Raw genomic sequence first — 16596 nt, forward strand, 5'->3', positions numbered from 1 at the left:
CTGACCCAGTTGGAGTAGATGGAGCCCCCCGTGTCATGGGCCCCGCCCACCTGGACCTCCCATGCCTGGTGCCCACTTGGCCAGGTCCAGAATGCAGGCTTGGGGTTAGGAATGAAGACTCATACGACTTCACAAATATGTCAGTAAAAGCCTTGCTGTCCTGTTAGTAAACATATACTTTTAAATGTTGGAAAATAAAGTGTAGATCTTCCGTTCCTATCCTTGATTTAATAAAGCTTCAATATACATAAATGTTATATATTTGCTTAAATTAGTAAATTTCGTGGTGCCAGTAATTTATGAAATAGGATATAACTAAGCTGCATAGAAAATACTGGGAAAGTGGACATAATGGTCTTGGCCTTTTAAAAGATAGCCATTTGGAATGTGAGATCATTGTTAGAGTCACAAGGGGCAATCTTAAAGGCTTTGAAAGAGGATTCCCCAGTAGCTATCTTTAGCATTTCAGCCGGATTTCATTGATTTAGTTCATCATTGATTTAGTCCATCTAAGAAGAAGAATACTAATAAGAACCACCACAGCTAGTTTCTAGAGGTTTCTGACGAAGTGGTATTGTGCTGGGGCTCTTTAGGAGAGCATTGTGTCTCTGAAAGCAATCCTTAAGGTGGAGATAGAGGCAGACTAAGGTAGCTGAGCAGCATTCTTTAAACTGGATAATTAAAAAGGTAAATTCAGGTGGAGTTTGAACATTCCTGGATTTGGCTTGTTTCTAATTGAGAAGCTTGTCCTTGGTCCAGTAAAATAATAAAGCTAAGCTAAAAAATAAATTTGTCTGTCAGTGATCCTGGTTGTCACTCTAGAGATGACAGGATTAGTCATGATAGTGTGCCAGCATCACTCTGATTGGGGAATAGGTCTTTAAAGTAAACTGACAAAAATACCCTGGGTAGTTTGCTTCATTCAGTAGGTGATGAATATTTTACTATGTTTTTAAGTTAGAATGCTGGCACATGGTAGGCCTCCAGTACATGCTTGCTGCCAGGATCATTACTGTTATTTCCAGGTCATCTCCTCATAGCTACTAAATGCCAGCTACTGGCTAGAACCTCCTGGCAATGGTAAAGTCTTCATTGGAATTCTCCAAAACCCCATTAAGAATGACCTAAAACGACAGTTGGATGATCATGTGATTTTCTTCCTTATTCTGTTAATTGATTTCTGACAGTAATTAATCTTTTTTTATAACATTGATTTTCAAATGTTAAACCAGCCTTGCATTCCTGAGATAAACACCACTTGGTCATGTTGTGTTACCCTTCTTATATATTGTCAAATTCAACTTGCGTATATATTGGTAAGGATTTGGGAATGTATGTTCATGGAGTTGTCTCTGTGGGAAGGTTTTTTATTATGAGTTCTTTCTTTAATAGATAGACTTTCTATTTCTTCTTGAGGCAGCTTTGGTATATGCTGTGCCTGAGAATGCCCCCGCCTTCTCCGTGGCTCAGAAATGTGCCCCCAGGTGGAAAGCTGAGACAATAGTAGGACTTGCCTGATTTGTTTCCCTTCTCTCAGGGGGTCACAGTCCTGGGCTGCCTCTTGCCAATGTCTGAAAACAGTTGTTTCGCATGTTTTGTTCAGCTTTCTAATTGTTTCTGGCAGAAGGGTGAATGTAGGCTCTGCTCTACCATCATGGTGAGAAGTGGGAACTACATAAGTTTTTTAGGCATTGAAGGGTACAACAATTTTTGTTGCTTCCAGTTGTCTCTCAACCAGATCTATATGCTTGAACTTGAAACTAGAGATAGTTAAGTTCTAGATGAGCTCAGTTTTCCTTTTGATCTTTGACTATATTCCAAGTTGCAGTTTAGCTGTCTTTCACAAAAAATTAGTACCACTTTGTTTTAGAAATTGAACTTTAAAACTAAACCTTATTTCTCTCTCCATTTAAGTTTCCTTCAGCATTCGAGTTTAATGAACTATTCTTGATTACAATTTTGGATCACCTTTATAGCTGTCTCTTTGGGACTTTCTTGTGCAACTGTGAAGAGCAGCGAGTCAAAGAGGTAAGTGTCGTGTAGCCTGTCTGTTGCTTCCCAATTGCTCGGACGCCTTTCCCGTTAAGTGCCACTGTAGAAGGGGGACAGAATGGAGAAGGGACTTGGGTCCAGCCTGCTGCCATCTGTAAATGGAGGGGTGGCGCTAGACGCCCTCCCAGGGTTCCCCAGCCCCAGAGCATGTGTCTAATCTGCCAGGTTGTCTGATACAAGCCCCTTACTTTATGGACATTGGGGGCTGGGACCCAGCGAGCCCACAGCTCTCTGGGGTCTCTAAGGTCTCTAGGGTCAGTACTAGACTCTGGACCCCCTAAACTCCAAGCTCACATACTTTCCACTGCACTGACTCCGAAATGATACGGTTCTGCTTGGCATTCTCTGCAGTTGGACTGAAGGGTACTTGGAGACCTTAGATAATGAAGTCTATAGAGGAGCCCAAAACATCCATGTAGGTAGCAAGCTAAACTTTCCTTTCCGTCAACCCAGTAAAGCAGCAGCTACCAAGCTTTTCAGAGTTACATTTCACCTTTTTGTTTTTCTCCTCATTTTGGGATAAAAGAATGAAGAAAAGTGAGGAAGCATTGGGAAAAGGCAGCTTAAAGAGGATCCTCTGGTTAACAGAAAAGGACTACCGCCTGTGGGCTAAGTGTATGAGAACATCAGAGAATTGAGGGGAAAACAGGAGGCCCCGAGCGCCCACCTCCCTCTCTCTGAGCAGCCTCCAGAGCTGACCACCCCCTCACTCCGTGCCCGCCTCCCTTCTGGCGCCCCCGCGCCCCTGGCCCCGCCCACTCAGTCTCCTCCTTCGAAGCCATTCATCTCTAACCCAGGCCTGGGTTCTTTTCCCACCCCAAACTCTGTTCTTTTTCTAGGTGACTTCCTCATTCTCAGGGACCTAAGTTCCCCTGCCCCTCCCCTGCTCTCTCTCACCTCAATAATGGCACCTCTGCCCATCGAGATTGTGAGGCCAAATACATAGGGGCCGTCTTCAGTTCTTCCCTCGCCCTCACGTCCAGTCCATCAGCGAGAACTGCTGGCCCCGTCCCCCAGATAGACTTAATCTGGCCACTTCTCACTGCTTTACAGCTACAAGGCCAAGTCAGGCCCCCACCATCTCGCCTCTGGACTAAGGCAGCTGCCCGGGAACGGGCTTCCCTGCCTCCATTTCTGACCTCCAGAACACTCTAAACCAGCAATCAGGGCAGCGTTCCCGAGCTTCAGTCCCGTCATGTGCCTGTCCCCTGCTTGAAACCTCCCTGTGGCTTCCCATTGTGATCAGGAGAAAATCCACTTTCTTCAGGCCCCGCGTGATGGGCTTCTGTGAACCTCATAATAAAAAGAAAAAAACATTTTAAAGAGTGAATCTTCTGATGTGACTTATATCTCAATAAAGCCGTTTAAAAAACACTCGGCAACAGAAGAATGAACTTCATATGTAGAATTTAAACAGTTATAGTTTTTATCTTTTTTTTCCAAAATGTACTTTTTAAAAAAAAATCAGCTCTCTCCAGATATAATTTATATACCATACAATTCGCCCTTTTAAAGTGTATAGTTCAATGGTTTTTAGTATATTCAGAGTGTACAACCATCACCACTATTTAATTTAATATAATTTTCATCACCTCAAAAAGAAACCCCATACCCATTAGCAGTCACTCCCCGTTCTCCCCTCCCCCCAGCCCTGGCATGTAATTTACTTTGCGTCTCTATGGATTTGCCTATTCTGAACATTTCTTATAAATGGAATTATACATATTTGTCCTCTTGCAATTGGCTTATTTCGCTAAGTATGTTGTTTTCAGGGTTCCTCCATGTTGCAGCCGGTACCAGTTCTTCATGCCTTTTCCTGGCTGAGTGCTATTCCAGCGTGTGGCTAGACCGCATTTTGTTTATATAGTCATTAGCAGACGGACATTTGGGTTGTTCCCACTTGGGCTGTTACACATAAAGCTGCTATGAACATTCGCATACAAGTTTTCTGTGGGCATATGCATTCATGTTTGGGGGGCAGATACCTGGGAGTGGACTTGCTGGGTCCTATGGCGACTCTGGGTTTAACCTTTTGAGGACCAGCCAGACTGTCTTCCAAAGCGGCTGCACCATTTTACCTTCCCACCAGCATCGTCCGAGGGCCCGTTTTCTCCACATCCTTGCAGGCGCTTGTTACTGAGCGTCTTGATTCTAGCCATCCCGGTGGGTGTGACGTGGGAGCTCGTTGTGGTTTTGATGTGCATTTCCCTGATGACTAATGATGCTGAGCATCTTCTCATGTGCTTATTAGCCATCTGTGTATTTTCTGTGGACAAATGTTTATTGAGATCCTTTGCTCATTTTTAATTGGATTGTCTTTTTATTATTGAATTATAAGAGTTCCTTATGTATTCTTTATAGATACAAGTCCCTTATCAGATATGATTTGCAAACATTTTCTCTCATTCTGTGGGTTGTCTTTTCACTTTTTTGATGGTGTCATTTGAAGCACATAAGTTTTTAATTTTGATGAAGTCCAATTTATCCGTTTTTTCTTTTGTTGTTATGCTTTTGGTGTCATATCTAAGAAACCACTGCCGGGGCCGGCCCAGTGGCACAGCGGTTAAGTTCGCACATTCCACTTCGGTAGCCCGGGGTTCACCGGCTCAGATCCTGGGTGCAGACATGGCACCACTTGGCACGCCATGCTGTGGTAGGCGTCCCACATATAAAGTAGAGGAAGATGGGCACGGATCTTAGCTCAGGGCCAGACTTCCTCAGCACAAAGAGGAGGATTGGCAGCAGATGTTAGCTCAGGGCTAATCTTCCTCAAAAAAAAAAAAAAAAAGAAGAAAAAAAACATTGCCTAACCCAGGATCATGAGGATTTGAACCTGTGTTTTCTTCTAAGTGTTTTATAGTTTTAGCTAATTTTTTTTAAGTATACTTTTTGGTGGGGAAGATTGGCCCTGAGCATTAACATCTGTTGCCAATCTTCCTCTTTTTTCCTTTCTCCCCAAAGCGCCAGTACATAGCTGTATATCCTAGTTGTGGGTCATTCTAGCTCTTCTATGTGGGATGCTGCCACAGCATGGCTTGATGAGTGGTGCGTAGGTCCACCCCCAGGATCTGAACTGGTGAACCCCAGGTCGCCGAAGAGAAGCGCATGATCTTAACCACTCGGCCATGGGACCAGCCCCTAGTTTTAGCTCTTACGTTTAGAACTATGATCCATTTTGAGTTATTTTTTGTATGTGGTGTGAGGTAAGGGTCCAACTTTATTCTTTTGCTTGTAGCTATGCAGTTGTCCCAGCACCATTTGTTGAAAAGACTGTCTTTCCCCCTTGAATTTTCTTGTCACCCATGTTGAAAGTCGGTTGACTGTAAATGTGGGGGTTTGTTTCTGTATGCTGTGTACTGTTGCACTGATCTACATGTCTCTCCACCCTATGCCAGTAGCACCTGTATTGATTACTGTAGTAAGTTTTGAAATTGGGAAGTATGAGAACTCCACATTTGTTCTCCTTTTCAAGATTGTTTTGGCTATTCAGGGTCCCTTGAATTATTGCTGGTGTTTCTCTTATAAGTACAAAATATGAAATATGAAAAGGTCCTAGTGGAAGTTTCCGTGTCTAGATAGCTTGTGAGGAGGTCAGCTGGCTTGGGAGCAGCAGAATGGTAGAAAACACTCCTGGCCTCTCCATTGTCTCATTTTGACTTTGTCACTGTACTTGCTGCATGTTTACTGTTTATCTGCCCCACCATGCCTGTGGATTTGGGTGTTTTCATTCAGCTGAGTAAACCGATTAGTTACAGCATTTCTAAATGGTGTACTGTAAAATTGGGAGGTGGGGAGATATAATTTAATGGTATATTTACTTCTCTCTATAAGGCTTCTCCAGTCTGCCACCCTGGCATGTTTTTCTCCAGGGAGCCGTGATTTCCAGTGAAAGGAATCTTATCTGTAAATTCTACCCACAGTGCCCAGTATTGAGTCACAAAAACAAACTGCAAACCAGAATAAAAAATGTATTTGTTATTGACGGGCCCCATCATCCTGTGGTTGTTAGAAAGTTCTCGTTCTGCCTCACACAGACATAGTCACCAAATGTTACCTAACTCAGCAATATGTTTTTCCAGGACAGCAACCGGTGTGCGTGCTCACTGCATGCTCATGCCATCCCCAGCATGAGGCGCTGCATGGGGAGGGGGGTCGGGCTTAGTAAATGCCCCTGAATTTTTCAGGGTTGGAACTCACTTCATCATGCAAGTCCTTTTCTCTATGTAATACAAATTCTTAAGGATATGAAGAAAAGTTGAATTTATTTCAATGTGTTCTTTTTTTGTTTTTCAGGATGTATATACAAAGACTATATCTTTATGGTCTTATATCAATAGCCAGCTCGATGAATTTTCTAATCCCTTCTTTGTGAATTATGAAAACCACGTCTTATATCCTGTTGCTAGTCTGAGTCATTTGGAATTGTGGGTAAACTATTATGTGCGATGGAATCCACGAATGAGGCCTCAGGTATCTTTTTGTTTTTCTTCTTTTCACAAGAGCATGTCTTTCTGTCCGGGTAAAGATGATACTGTAGAAATGTGCGTATGCTAGGTATTGATGTCTCCTGAAGGTCCTGCGCCCTCGCCTTGCAGGGGTCCATCCTTTTCGTCCCTGTCCAGCAGGGCTCTTCCACACACCAGCCCAGATGCTGTTTGCTGGGTTAGAGTTAAAACTCTTAGCACCTCCCTCTTATACTGCTTGAGAGAACATCGATGCAGTAATACTGGTTACCACATCTGACTCTCAGTCTTTCCGGTGACTTGACTCAGAGGTGCGCGGTGGGCAGTACTGATTCTGCAGGGCACCGCACTCGGGGGCAGGGAAGGGCGTTTGGGAAATGCCTCGCGGTTACAGCTTGTAGACTGGTAGCACAGCAGAAAGAAGGTACGTCCTAAGTCACAGAGCAGACCGATGGAGGCAGCCCTCCCCTCTGTGGACAGATAGCTTCTGCTGAGGGTTTTTAAGTTTCATATTCTTAGTTCATGGCAGTCCACCAAGGAGCACGTTTGCACGGCCCAGTTTCACATCACTGCTTCTGTTGACCACGGGTGCACACGTCTCCCTGTCCCCAGCCCTCCTCCTTCTCAGTCCTTCCCTCTCGCCCAGCATCGTACAGTCTCTCCAGGCATTTTCAGCTCAGTCTTAGTTTGCTATGCTCCCAAACAGAGTACCACAGACTGGGAGACTTAGACACAGACATTTGTTGTCCCCCAGCTCGAGGCGGGGAGTCTGAGATCAAGGTGTGGGCAGGGTTGCTTCCTTCTGAGGGCTGTGAGGGAAGGGTCTGCGCCAGGCCTCTCCTCGGCTTGTCGGTGGCCTTCTCCCTACGTCTCTTCATATCATCTTCCCTTTATGCGTGTCTCTGTGTCCAAATTTTCCTTTTTTTATAGGGATACCATTTGTACTGGATTAGGGCACACCCTATGATCTCATTTTAGCTTGATCACCTCTGTACAGATCCTGTCTCCAAATACAGTCACATTCTGAGGTCCTGGGGGGTAGGACTCCAACATATGAATTTTGGGGAGACAAAATTCAGCCCCTAACACTCCCCAAGCCCCACTAACCACGGGGAAGACTAAACTGTTCATTTCCCTTTTCAGTTCCCTGGCTCTTGAACTTCAGAGGTGCAGTCACGTCACTAACCTTCTCTCCCCGCTGGAAAAGTCCCTCGTAGCAGACGGAGCTCCAGGCTCCGCCTGACAGGTGCAGGCTGCTGCCCAAGGCCCCGCTTATCATCTCCTGCCCAGCTCCTTTGCTCTCCCACACCAGAGCCCCAGCTGCTCATCACTTGCCTCCTCTTTCCCTGACTCTGTTTCCTGATTCATTCCATTTGTTTCACACAGCTTCAGCTACAAAAGCTCTTTCCTCTTCTAGACCCTCTGAGTTGGCCATGCCACCCCCAGGGCTGTTTTCCAGAACGCCATGATCAGGGCCTGCTCAGCCCAGTACTTGGCCTTCTCTCCAAGCAGGCCGCAGAACCAGGCCTCACGGTCCCCTGCGCCTGCGTCTCTGCCTTCCTCTCTCCTTCTCCCGGGCTGATGGATTCCATGTCCCACAGTTGGCTCCTCAAACCACTGACTCCGGAAACACTTGCCCTGTGCTCTGCCTCTCACCGGGCCAATAGCTGGTGCTCTGAGAACTTTCTTTAGGAAACCTTCCCTGACCGGAAACCCCTCCATTTAGTCTCTGAGGGCCCAGCTTCTGTTATCATGTACCATGCAAATTTCTAATGTGTTGCCAAGGGGCTGCTAGCTGGCTCCTCTGTTACGACAGCATGGGGCAGCAAGGGTGGTGAGCACTTCCACACTGGGCCAAGTGCACTGACATGAGGGCCTGTAGTGCTGAGACGGCCAGAGTGCATTTCCAGTACCAAATGGGTTCTGGGTTTAGCGTGGGTTCTGAGGAGCGGAAATGCTAACTTCTCAGAGTCGTAAAACGTTTCTTTACTGAAGAGCATCTAAAGCTGGAGAGGCGCAGTCTCGGCTCTTTTCCCCATGAAAACAAACAGTATACAGTCAGTCCCATGTTGTGGTCAGTCGTCAGTGTTTTAAATACAGGGGTCCAGTTTGGTTTGTGGCCGGTGAGCCCTTGGTAACTAGGATCAGCTGTTCTGTGCTGGTGCCCATATTGAAGAGCCTCCAGCGTTAGCTCTGTGGCACCTGCAGAGCGCCGTGGAGTCAGCTGTCAAGCGGCCATGGCCTCCAGGAAGCCTCCTCACAAGCGTGGCCCCCAAACCCTCTCCCTTCCCTCTTCCGAGTGAGCCACGCCTCGTGCGCCGCCTCCTCTGCAGGGGAAAGCGGGGAGCCTGCTGGCTCTCCAGGGCTCCCGCAGCCTCCTCGGGGCCTGAGCCCCACTGCAGGGAGGCAGCGGAGGCCCAGCAGATCTAGAAATGTCCATTCCCGAGTCATGTGGCCCAACTTGGTCACACAACAGCCTGAGGGGCACAGGGCTGGCCTGCACGTCCCTCTTGCCCCCACTAAAAGTGGCTGTCCTTGTGCTGAGAAGCTTCCAGGTGAAGGGAGTTGACAGCAAAGGGAGTGTGGTCAGTTCCTGTCCCCTCCACAGACAAGGCAGGGAAGAGGACAGCAGTCCCTGTGCTCGGGCGCCCTGCGCCATGCCCGCCCCTTCCTGAAGAGCCTGTCCTGCACTCCCGGCTCCTAGGTCCCCTAGTCTGAACTAACCTGCCTTTTGGGTCTTCAATTAGTATTTGTCTGATCGCCTCCTCCAGCCCTTGCCAGAGTCTGCCTGGGACCAGAGACTCGCGTTTGTGGCCCCTCCCCACTAGGGGGCTCTGATCGGCAGGAACTGGATCCTCTCTCCTTCCAGTGCCCGCTGCCCCTCCTCCCCTCGTGCTTTCCTTCCTCCCTTGCGCGTGCGCTTCCCTGCTCACCCAGTGTTGGGGGGACCATAGGTTACCACCCAGACCAGCACACTTTGGGAAGGAGGGGTCTCCCCCAGGCACGATACCACCTCATGTTTCCCTGCCCGCCGCCCTATAGACCATGAGCCCGAAACTGCACGGGCCACACCTGGCCTAGTCGTGTGTCCTCTGCACCGAGTGTGGTGTTTGGTGCTTAATGGGCAACTCCAGAAATGTGGCCAGTGAATGACTCAGTGAATGAGGGAAGCGGCGCCCTCCTGGTCCAGGCTGACTCCTCTTACACATCTGCTCTCTCCAGGCCCTCAAGCCTTCCCTGATGCCCTCTGCCTCCTGCAGTTCTTGCCACTCAGCCTGCAACAACTCAAGTGTGCCCTTGCTAATCCTTTCTTGTCTCCCCCTGCCTCCCCTTCAAGCCTCCCGTCCACACCCCTGACCTCCGGGCTCTTGGACCAGCCTGTCTAGTCTCCCTGCCTCGGTCTCTCTCCGGTCTGTGCTCCAGCCTGCTGCCAGAGAGGCCTGGCTCTCCCCACCGAAGTCACAGCTCAGGCATCACTGCCCGTGGCCACCTGATGGCTCCAGCTCCCCACGCCCTCCACGCCCCTGGCCCCCACTGTGCCCTCAGCTGAGCTCCCAGATTACGTTCCCCAGGCTGCAGGGACAATTTATTTATTTGCCTCTCTCTCACCTTAGACCTTGCACTCTGCAAAAGCAGGCCCCTGACACAGCAAGTGCTCGTTACTAGATTGAACTGTCCCCATAATGAGAGTTGTGTTTGAGGGAGCACTGTCTCTGAAATGGCCCGTGTGCCCAGAAACATCAGCGAGCCAAAGAGGTCGCCAGCCCTGTCAGCAGCCTCTGTCGTGGCTTTCGGCCAAGGGAGTCTGAGTGCGGCGCAGACCGCTCCCATTTCACAGGAGCCCCCATTCCAGGGCCACGCTCCTTTCCCACCTCCCTGCTTTGTTTTCGAATGTGAAGCCCGGGGGCCTCTTGAGCATTTCTTTCCAGTCACTAGAGACAACTGTACTCAGGAACCAAAGCCAGCACGCGCCTTCCAGCAGCTTCCTCCTAACTGCTGTGTATTTCTGTCCTCCTCGGGCACTGCGCTGAATTCTTCTTTCCTGGGCGGTTCCGATTCGTCTGTTATAGCAACAAGGAAGATGGGCTGGAAAGTCTCTCCTTTATTTAAATCAGTGCGGAGAGTTTCCACACAGTACTCTGGGTGACTCAAGGGACAGGCGGTCAGTGGGATTTCTTGAACGGTAGCGGGAAGCCCCGCAGAACTACTGCTTGAACTGAAGTGCCTTTGGCTGCCCTGGGCTTCTGGGTTACTGCAGGAGAGGCCTGATGGGAAGCAGCGCTGCTGGGCAGGGGCGTGTCCTCTGCGGCTGAGCTCTGCCTAGCGCCGCGCTAGCTCCCTCTGCCGGCGCTAGAGGCCTGGCCCTGTGCTTGACTGTCAATCTGGCGAGGGCAGGGCCCAGATCTTTCTTAAAACCTGCAAACCACAGGATGCGTCTCTCCTCGAATGCGCTCAGATTCTTACACGTGTAAGCAGAGTCAGCTTCTTTGTGATGGCCATGCCGATAAGGGTAACTGTGACCATGGCCGCTGCAAGTTGAGGGCCTCTGGGTGCTGTGCATGTGGGACTGCGTTTAGCACTCACGCCGATCCTGTGATGCAGAGGGAAGGGCCAGAGGAGCTGTCCTCGCCAAGCTCTTGCTACTGGCACGTGTGGTCACCAAAGGAAAGGCTGTCCCCAGGCTAGGGCCAAGCCCTGTCTCTGGCAGTGACACCTGTCTCTGGTGGTGACTTGACGCCTGATGAGAGGCAAGGTCCCGGGCCTCACTGAGACTTCGCAGGGGCACAAGTGTGAAATGAGTCCCTACAAAGCGCTGGCACGGTGCTCGGAGGGGGTTAGGTGGGTGGCCCAGTGTTCTGCATTCTCCCTGCCCTGTGCTGCACAGAAGGGAGAACTAGAGGCGGTCCTTGGGTCACAGCTCTTTATTCCAAACGCCACAAGCACGTGTTGGCCACGCCCTAGGGGCCGGGCACACAGAGACTGTAGGGGAGCAGGTTGGGTCTTGGTGATGTCAGAGGCCAGAGAAGTAGGTGGGCCCAGGCCGCAGAGGGCCTTGGGAAGCATCTCTGGGAGTTTGGACTTTATTCTAGGGGCTGTGGGAGCCACCACAGGGTTTGCAGGGCAAGGCCTGGTATATGTTCTGGAAAGCTCACTCCAGCAGCACTAGGGGTACAGGAATGTGGAAGGGGCAGTGAAGACTGCGGCAGAGGGATCAGCAAGAAGTCTGCGGTGGGTGTCCAGCGCCAGGGGACAGGAAGCCAGGCCAGGCAGAGAGAAGGGGGGAAAGGGGAGGAAAGGCAGAGGGCACAAGCCTGTTGGGCCTCTATTCTCAGAGAAGGGAGGGGGCTGGGCTAGCTGCCTGGAGGGGGGCTCCTGGGCATCCATCAAAGGATGGCTAGGTGGAGGGCCTGGCAGCCATCTTGTTTCCTTTGAGACCCTGTGGGCTTGTGTCTCACACGCTAACACCCACTGGGTGCCTGGCCCTTAGAGGAGCATTTTCTTGAAGCAGCATGCCTTTGACTTATTGTAAATGAAGATGACACATGAGAAAAAACACGATAGGCCACATGGAGATGTAAGAAGAGAGCCTCGGGCCCTGGGTGTGTGTGGCTGTGCTTTTCTGCCGCGGGTGTGGGGCTTCCTAACAGCAGCTTGACTGCAAAGCATTCTGTTGTCTGACCGGAATCAAATGGTCGTGCAAACCAGAAAACACCAAATAGGTCCTGAGGCCAAGACGGGAGCTGTCGCCCACCTCACAGTGCCCTCTAGGCTCAGCAGCAGATAAGGGTAACTCCTTGTTTTGGGGGGCCTTTGCCATCAGTCTCCCATGTTGCTGTCCCCTCCCTTCTTCCTGTGGCCTGCCCAAATCAGGAGTGTGTTCTTCACTTCTCCAGTGCTAGTTCCTGAGCCCCCTGCCATGCTGGAGGCCCCTGGCTGCCCTCTGTTTCTCTGTCACCCTCCCCACTCTCCTCTCCTCTCTCGCCAGGGCCATCGCTCTCATCTCTGTCTCTCTCTCATCTCTGTCTTCCCCTCCTTCCCTCCAGTTGGGCTGATCCCCATTGGCACCCCCGATGGAACAGCTTAGTCTTTGGGGAGGTGGATGACAAAACAAATGGAGTCCAGAAGGCCCCCCACCCAGAGCAAGGGCTCTTTGTGCTGGTCGCGGTGGGATGAAGCGAGTGTGTGGGTGAAAAGGGTGGGGGGAGAGTACCCCAGGCAGAAGGGACAGCACAGGTGTGGCATCTTCCAAAACCTGGAAGATTCTGCAATGCAGGAAGGTAGCAGAGGCAGGACCTGGTGAGACGTGAGCAGGAGAGGCAGGCTGGGGTCAGACCTCACCAGGCCTCGAGGCGAAGATCAGACCGTTACCCTCAGGGCAGCAGGAAGCAGCCACAGGACGGTGGGGAGTGAGCATCACATGGCCTGGCTGCGGCTTTGGACCCAGGCCTGTGGCTGTGTCCTGATGTCCTCACTGCATGGGGGACGAGGAGTGGCAGGGGGAGCTCCCCAGACCCCACCCTGTGCCTCCTTTGCTCACCAGCTGGTCACCCCTTCCCTTGCCTGCCTCCCCCCAGCCCGAGCAAGTACGCTATGAGGGGAAAGGAAAGCCAGGTCTCGGGTCTCTGGGCCCCAGCAGGTGCTGTGGGGGTGGGTGCTGTGACCCAGGTAGTCAGACTGGGTACCACGTGCCCCAGCAAAGTCCTGCTCATTTCTTCCTGGCCCACCCCCCAGCAACGGGCTTGAGAGAGAGAGGTCAGTGGGCTGAGGCCTTGCTGTGGCCCTGGTGCTGCTGAGTGGAAGCTTCGAGAGGAAGGCCCACCTTCTTCCCTGGGTGGGGGGTAAGGCACCGGGCCCCCAGGGGCTCCCCCTCCTGGGGCACTGCCCTCTCCAGGGGCTTCTGCTGGCTCCTGTTCTGACTGATGAAAACAACTTCAAGTTGCAGAAAGTGCTGATTTCACAGAATTAGTCAGCAGAGCTATTTATAAAACTGCAAGAGTGCTGCGGTAAGGGGGAGGCGTGGGGGCGACACGTAGACACTGTGTGGGGGGCGGTTTCACCTGAACCTGCTTGTCTCCTCTGGGACCTTGGCCAAGCCCGGAAGGAGAGCAGTGACGAAGCCCTTCCCACCGTGTCAGCTGGAGCCCGCAGCTTGTGGGGAGGGCACCCGTGCACACTTGGGGACAGATTGGGCCATGACCGGGGAGCCTCTGGACGCCCGCGGCATACTGGTTGGGCCCTAATGGGGAGGCGAGCAGCATCGGGCTGTCGGCGCGGGGGGCTTGGTGGCCGCTGACGGCTGTGTGTACCCACAGATGCCCATCCACCAGACCCTCAAGGAGCTGCTGGCCGTCCGCGCGGAGCTGCAGAAGAGGGTGGAGGACCTGCAGCGGGAGGTGGCCACGCGTGCCTCGTCCTCGTCCGAGCGGGGCTCCTCGCCGTCCCACTCGGTCACCCCCGTCCACACCTCGGTCTGACGGGCCGGAGGCGGCCGTTCCGGCAAGTCCAGCGTCCAGGACAGCCTGCTGCTCCGCTGCCCTCACCAGTGGCTCAGCAAGGGACCTGCCACCCCTCCTGGCTGTAGCTTGTGTCTTGTCTTTTAGGATTACGCCCTGTGCCCTCTGTGTCTGGATGGTACTTCCAACCAGTGCCCATTTGTGTGGCTTGGTGACAGCTCCTACTGTCGTCAAGTGCTTTTTGTGAGCCCCCATTTCCCTCCTGTTGGGGGTTTCTCAGGGTGGCCATCTGTCACATGGACCCTGAGAGCTGACTTCCTATCGTCCGGGCAGCTCGGGAGAAACTAGAGGGCCCGGGTGCGGTGCTTGGGTTGAGGAGGTCCCCGACCACTTCCCCAGGGCAGCCCTCCTGACCACGCCATTCACTAGAGCCCACGCTGCCAGCCACGTGGTTCCGCCAGCGCTTTGCTACAACTTAAGCTCACAATTCGCCATCTGCGGGGAGAAGACAGCACAGCGCCCTCGAGCCTACAGTTCTCCTCACGCAGGGGCGCCCCGTTCCATTACTGTCGTGTACATACAGGTATTTTTACAGAGAGAAACAGGCCTTTATTTTCCTACGTCCTTCCGTGCGTCTAGACTCGTCACCCGAGGAGGGATCTGCCTGACGGGACGGCATGAGAACGGCCTGGCGAACCAGGTCCATGCTCACTGTTCCGTGCACGCGTGAACCACGTTTGATGTGGGCATTGAGATGGCAGTGTGTTCTGTCCTCGCCCGACTCTGGGACTTGCCTCCTGAGGGCACCCGGGCCACAGATGGCAATAGCACGGTTCCCTCCAGATGCCATGGCCGAGGCACACTCCTCCTCCCCCCGCCCTGCTGAGGGGAAACTGAGGACTCAGGCAGCTCTGTGCCGGCACGGGCCGACCTCACGGCCCCTTCTCTCCTGCGGCCGGCGTCTGCATCAGGGCGAGTCTGCCCCCACCTGCTCTCTGCCGGTCGGAAATACTGTTTCCCGTTTGATCGAGATCCCTCAGCCCGGTTTATTCCTGCGACTGCATGTCCATATTTTCAAGCACCCACAGTGCCGTGGCTTCCGTTGCCAAAAGCCCAGCCCGCACGTCCCTCGGTCTCCTGTCTCAGGGCCGACCTCAAGCCAGTCGGGCCTCTCCTCTGGGTTTTGCCTCCCTCACTCATGGACCCCCAGCCTCCAGCAGCCCGGGCAGGAATTAAGGGGCGATCCCCGGGTCCGTCCACCAGTGCTGTAGCTCTGAGCTCCTCTGTGTGGCCTGTGACAGGTCGACTGGGGGCACGTTTGCGCCCCCACCGCCAGCAGGCCACACCCTCCCCCTCCACCTGTCATGCGTGCCAGGCAGTCACTGGGACCGTGGCTGCAGGAGTGCAGCCCGCCTTCAGCATCAGGGGCCTCAGGAGCTCCCGGGTCAGACCCGACAACAGCCGCACCTCGACACTGGGGGCGTCGAATCACGGGATGCCCGCAAAGTCCTACATCCTGACATTATTTTTGAAAATGTATTCTTAAAGGTTTTATACAGTCAAACACTTAGAGAATAGATGATTTTTCAACTTGGAACCTTCTGATTCTTACAGAAAACCTGATATCCATAAGGTATCAGAAATGTTTATTCAAGGTAATTTGATAACCTAAAATCAATTCTCCATGTTTATCGTTTAGGGGATGTTTCTAAATCGCAGTTTAATTGATGTTAGCTTTTGATTTATGCTCCCAACATATCTGACACCTTATTTATGAATGGATAAACTGGATTATTGATATACTAACTTTTTAAAATGGGGACATTTCTTCCAGAAATATCATTTAATCCCCCAGCTACACTAGGCTGATTAAACTTGGTGTGGCCTGAATGATGCTTCTAACAAAACCAGAGAAGCAAAGTGGCTTGTTCTTGCTGGGGGCATCTAGCCTGGCGCTGGGGGCAGCGAGCTGGCGCCCGGCCTGGCCCTGCCCCGCGCTGGGCCCCAGGAGGACCCCTAGGGACACCCATTCAATTTGAAAGCAGCACAACGGATCATTTTCCTTTGTGTGTTCCTAGCACAAAACTCTTTCTAAAACAACTTGAAGTATAGTTTTGTTACCTAAGCAATTCTTTTTTTCGGTTTTATTTAAGTATAGTATGTAAAATGTTTATGGTTCCGATTTTTAAACCTGGCACAGTATTGTATTTGCCTCATCTGATGCACTGTATTCCATCTGTAATTAAAATGATAATATGTTTGCTCTGTGGTCTCATTTTTTGTTGCCTTTTTTTAAAAGTATTTCAGTAGAATTTTCCCTTGGGAAAGTTAGTAACAGTGAACATTCTGTACCTTCTGTGCCAAGTCCAGTTAATATATATAAAGTGCCTTTATGTGACTTCATTTGTTTACTAAATCATAAGTGCAAATGGTCAAGTCTTGAGTGGCTGAAATGGGTAAGTACTCTGATTTTAAAATCTAAAATGCCCCTTGACCTTAACCTTGAGTAAATGATGAGGACGCACTGGGGACACTTGAGAGTGAGAGTCGGGTGCAATGTCACCTGGGGTGGACTTCTGAGAGGCCCCCCCCCCGCCCCAAGTCTGAGGAGGAGCACTGGCCTTGCT

General features: G+C 51.4%; 1 protein-coding gene across 12 annotated transcripts in view; it reads left to right on the forward strand.

Annotated features, from left to right (window-relative positions):
- Positions 1–16232, forward strand: part of MTMR1 (myotubularin related protein 1) — a 68362-nt gene extending 52130 nt beyond the window's left edge. For 10 of the 12 annotated variants that reach the window (XM_070257490.1, XM_070257479.1, XM_070257481.1 and 7 more), the window contains 3 exons: positions 1915–2028; positions 6346–6522; positions 13829–16232. In XM_070257490.1, coding sequence (XP_070113591.1) covers positions 1915–2028; positions 6346–6522; positions 13829–13990 — 453 coding nt within the window. In that variant the 3' untranslated portion in view covers positions 13991–16232. Of the gene's footprint in view, positions 1–1914; positions 2029–2578; positions 3383–6345; positions 6523–13828 lie in introns of those variants that run through there. The other 2 variants (XM_070257488.1, XM_070257489.1) reach the window with 1 other exon arrangement.
- Positions 16233–16596: the final 364 nt, after the last annotated feature.

The sequence above is a fragment of the Equus caballus genome, chromosome X (genome assembly GCF_041296265.1).
Source record: "Equus caballus isolate H_3958 breed thoroughbred chromosome X, TB-T2T, whole genome shotgun sequence".
Taxonomy (NCBI): Eukaryota; Metazoa; Chordata; class Mammalia; order Perissodactyla; family Equidae; genus Equus; species Equus caballus.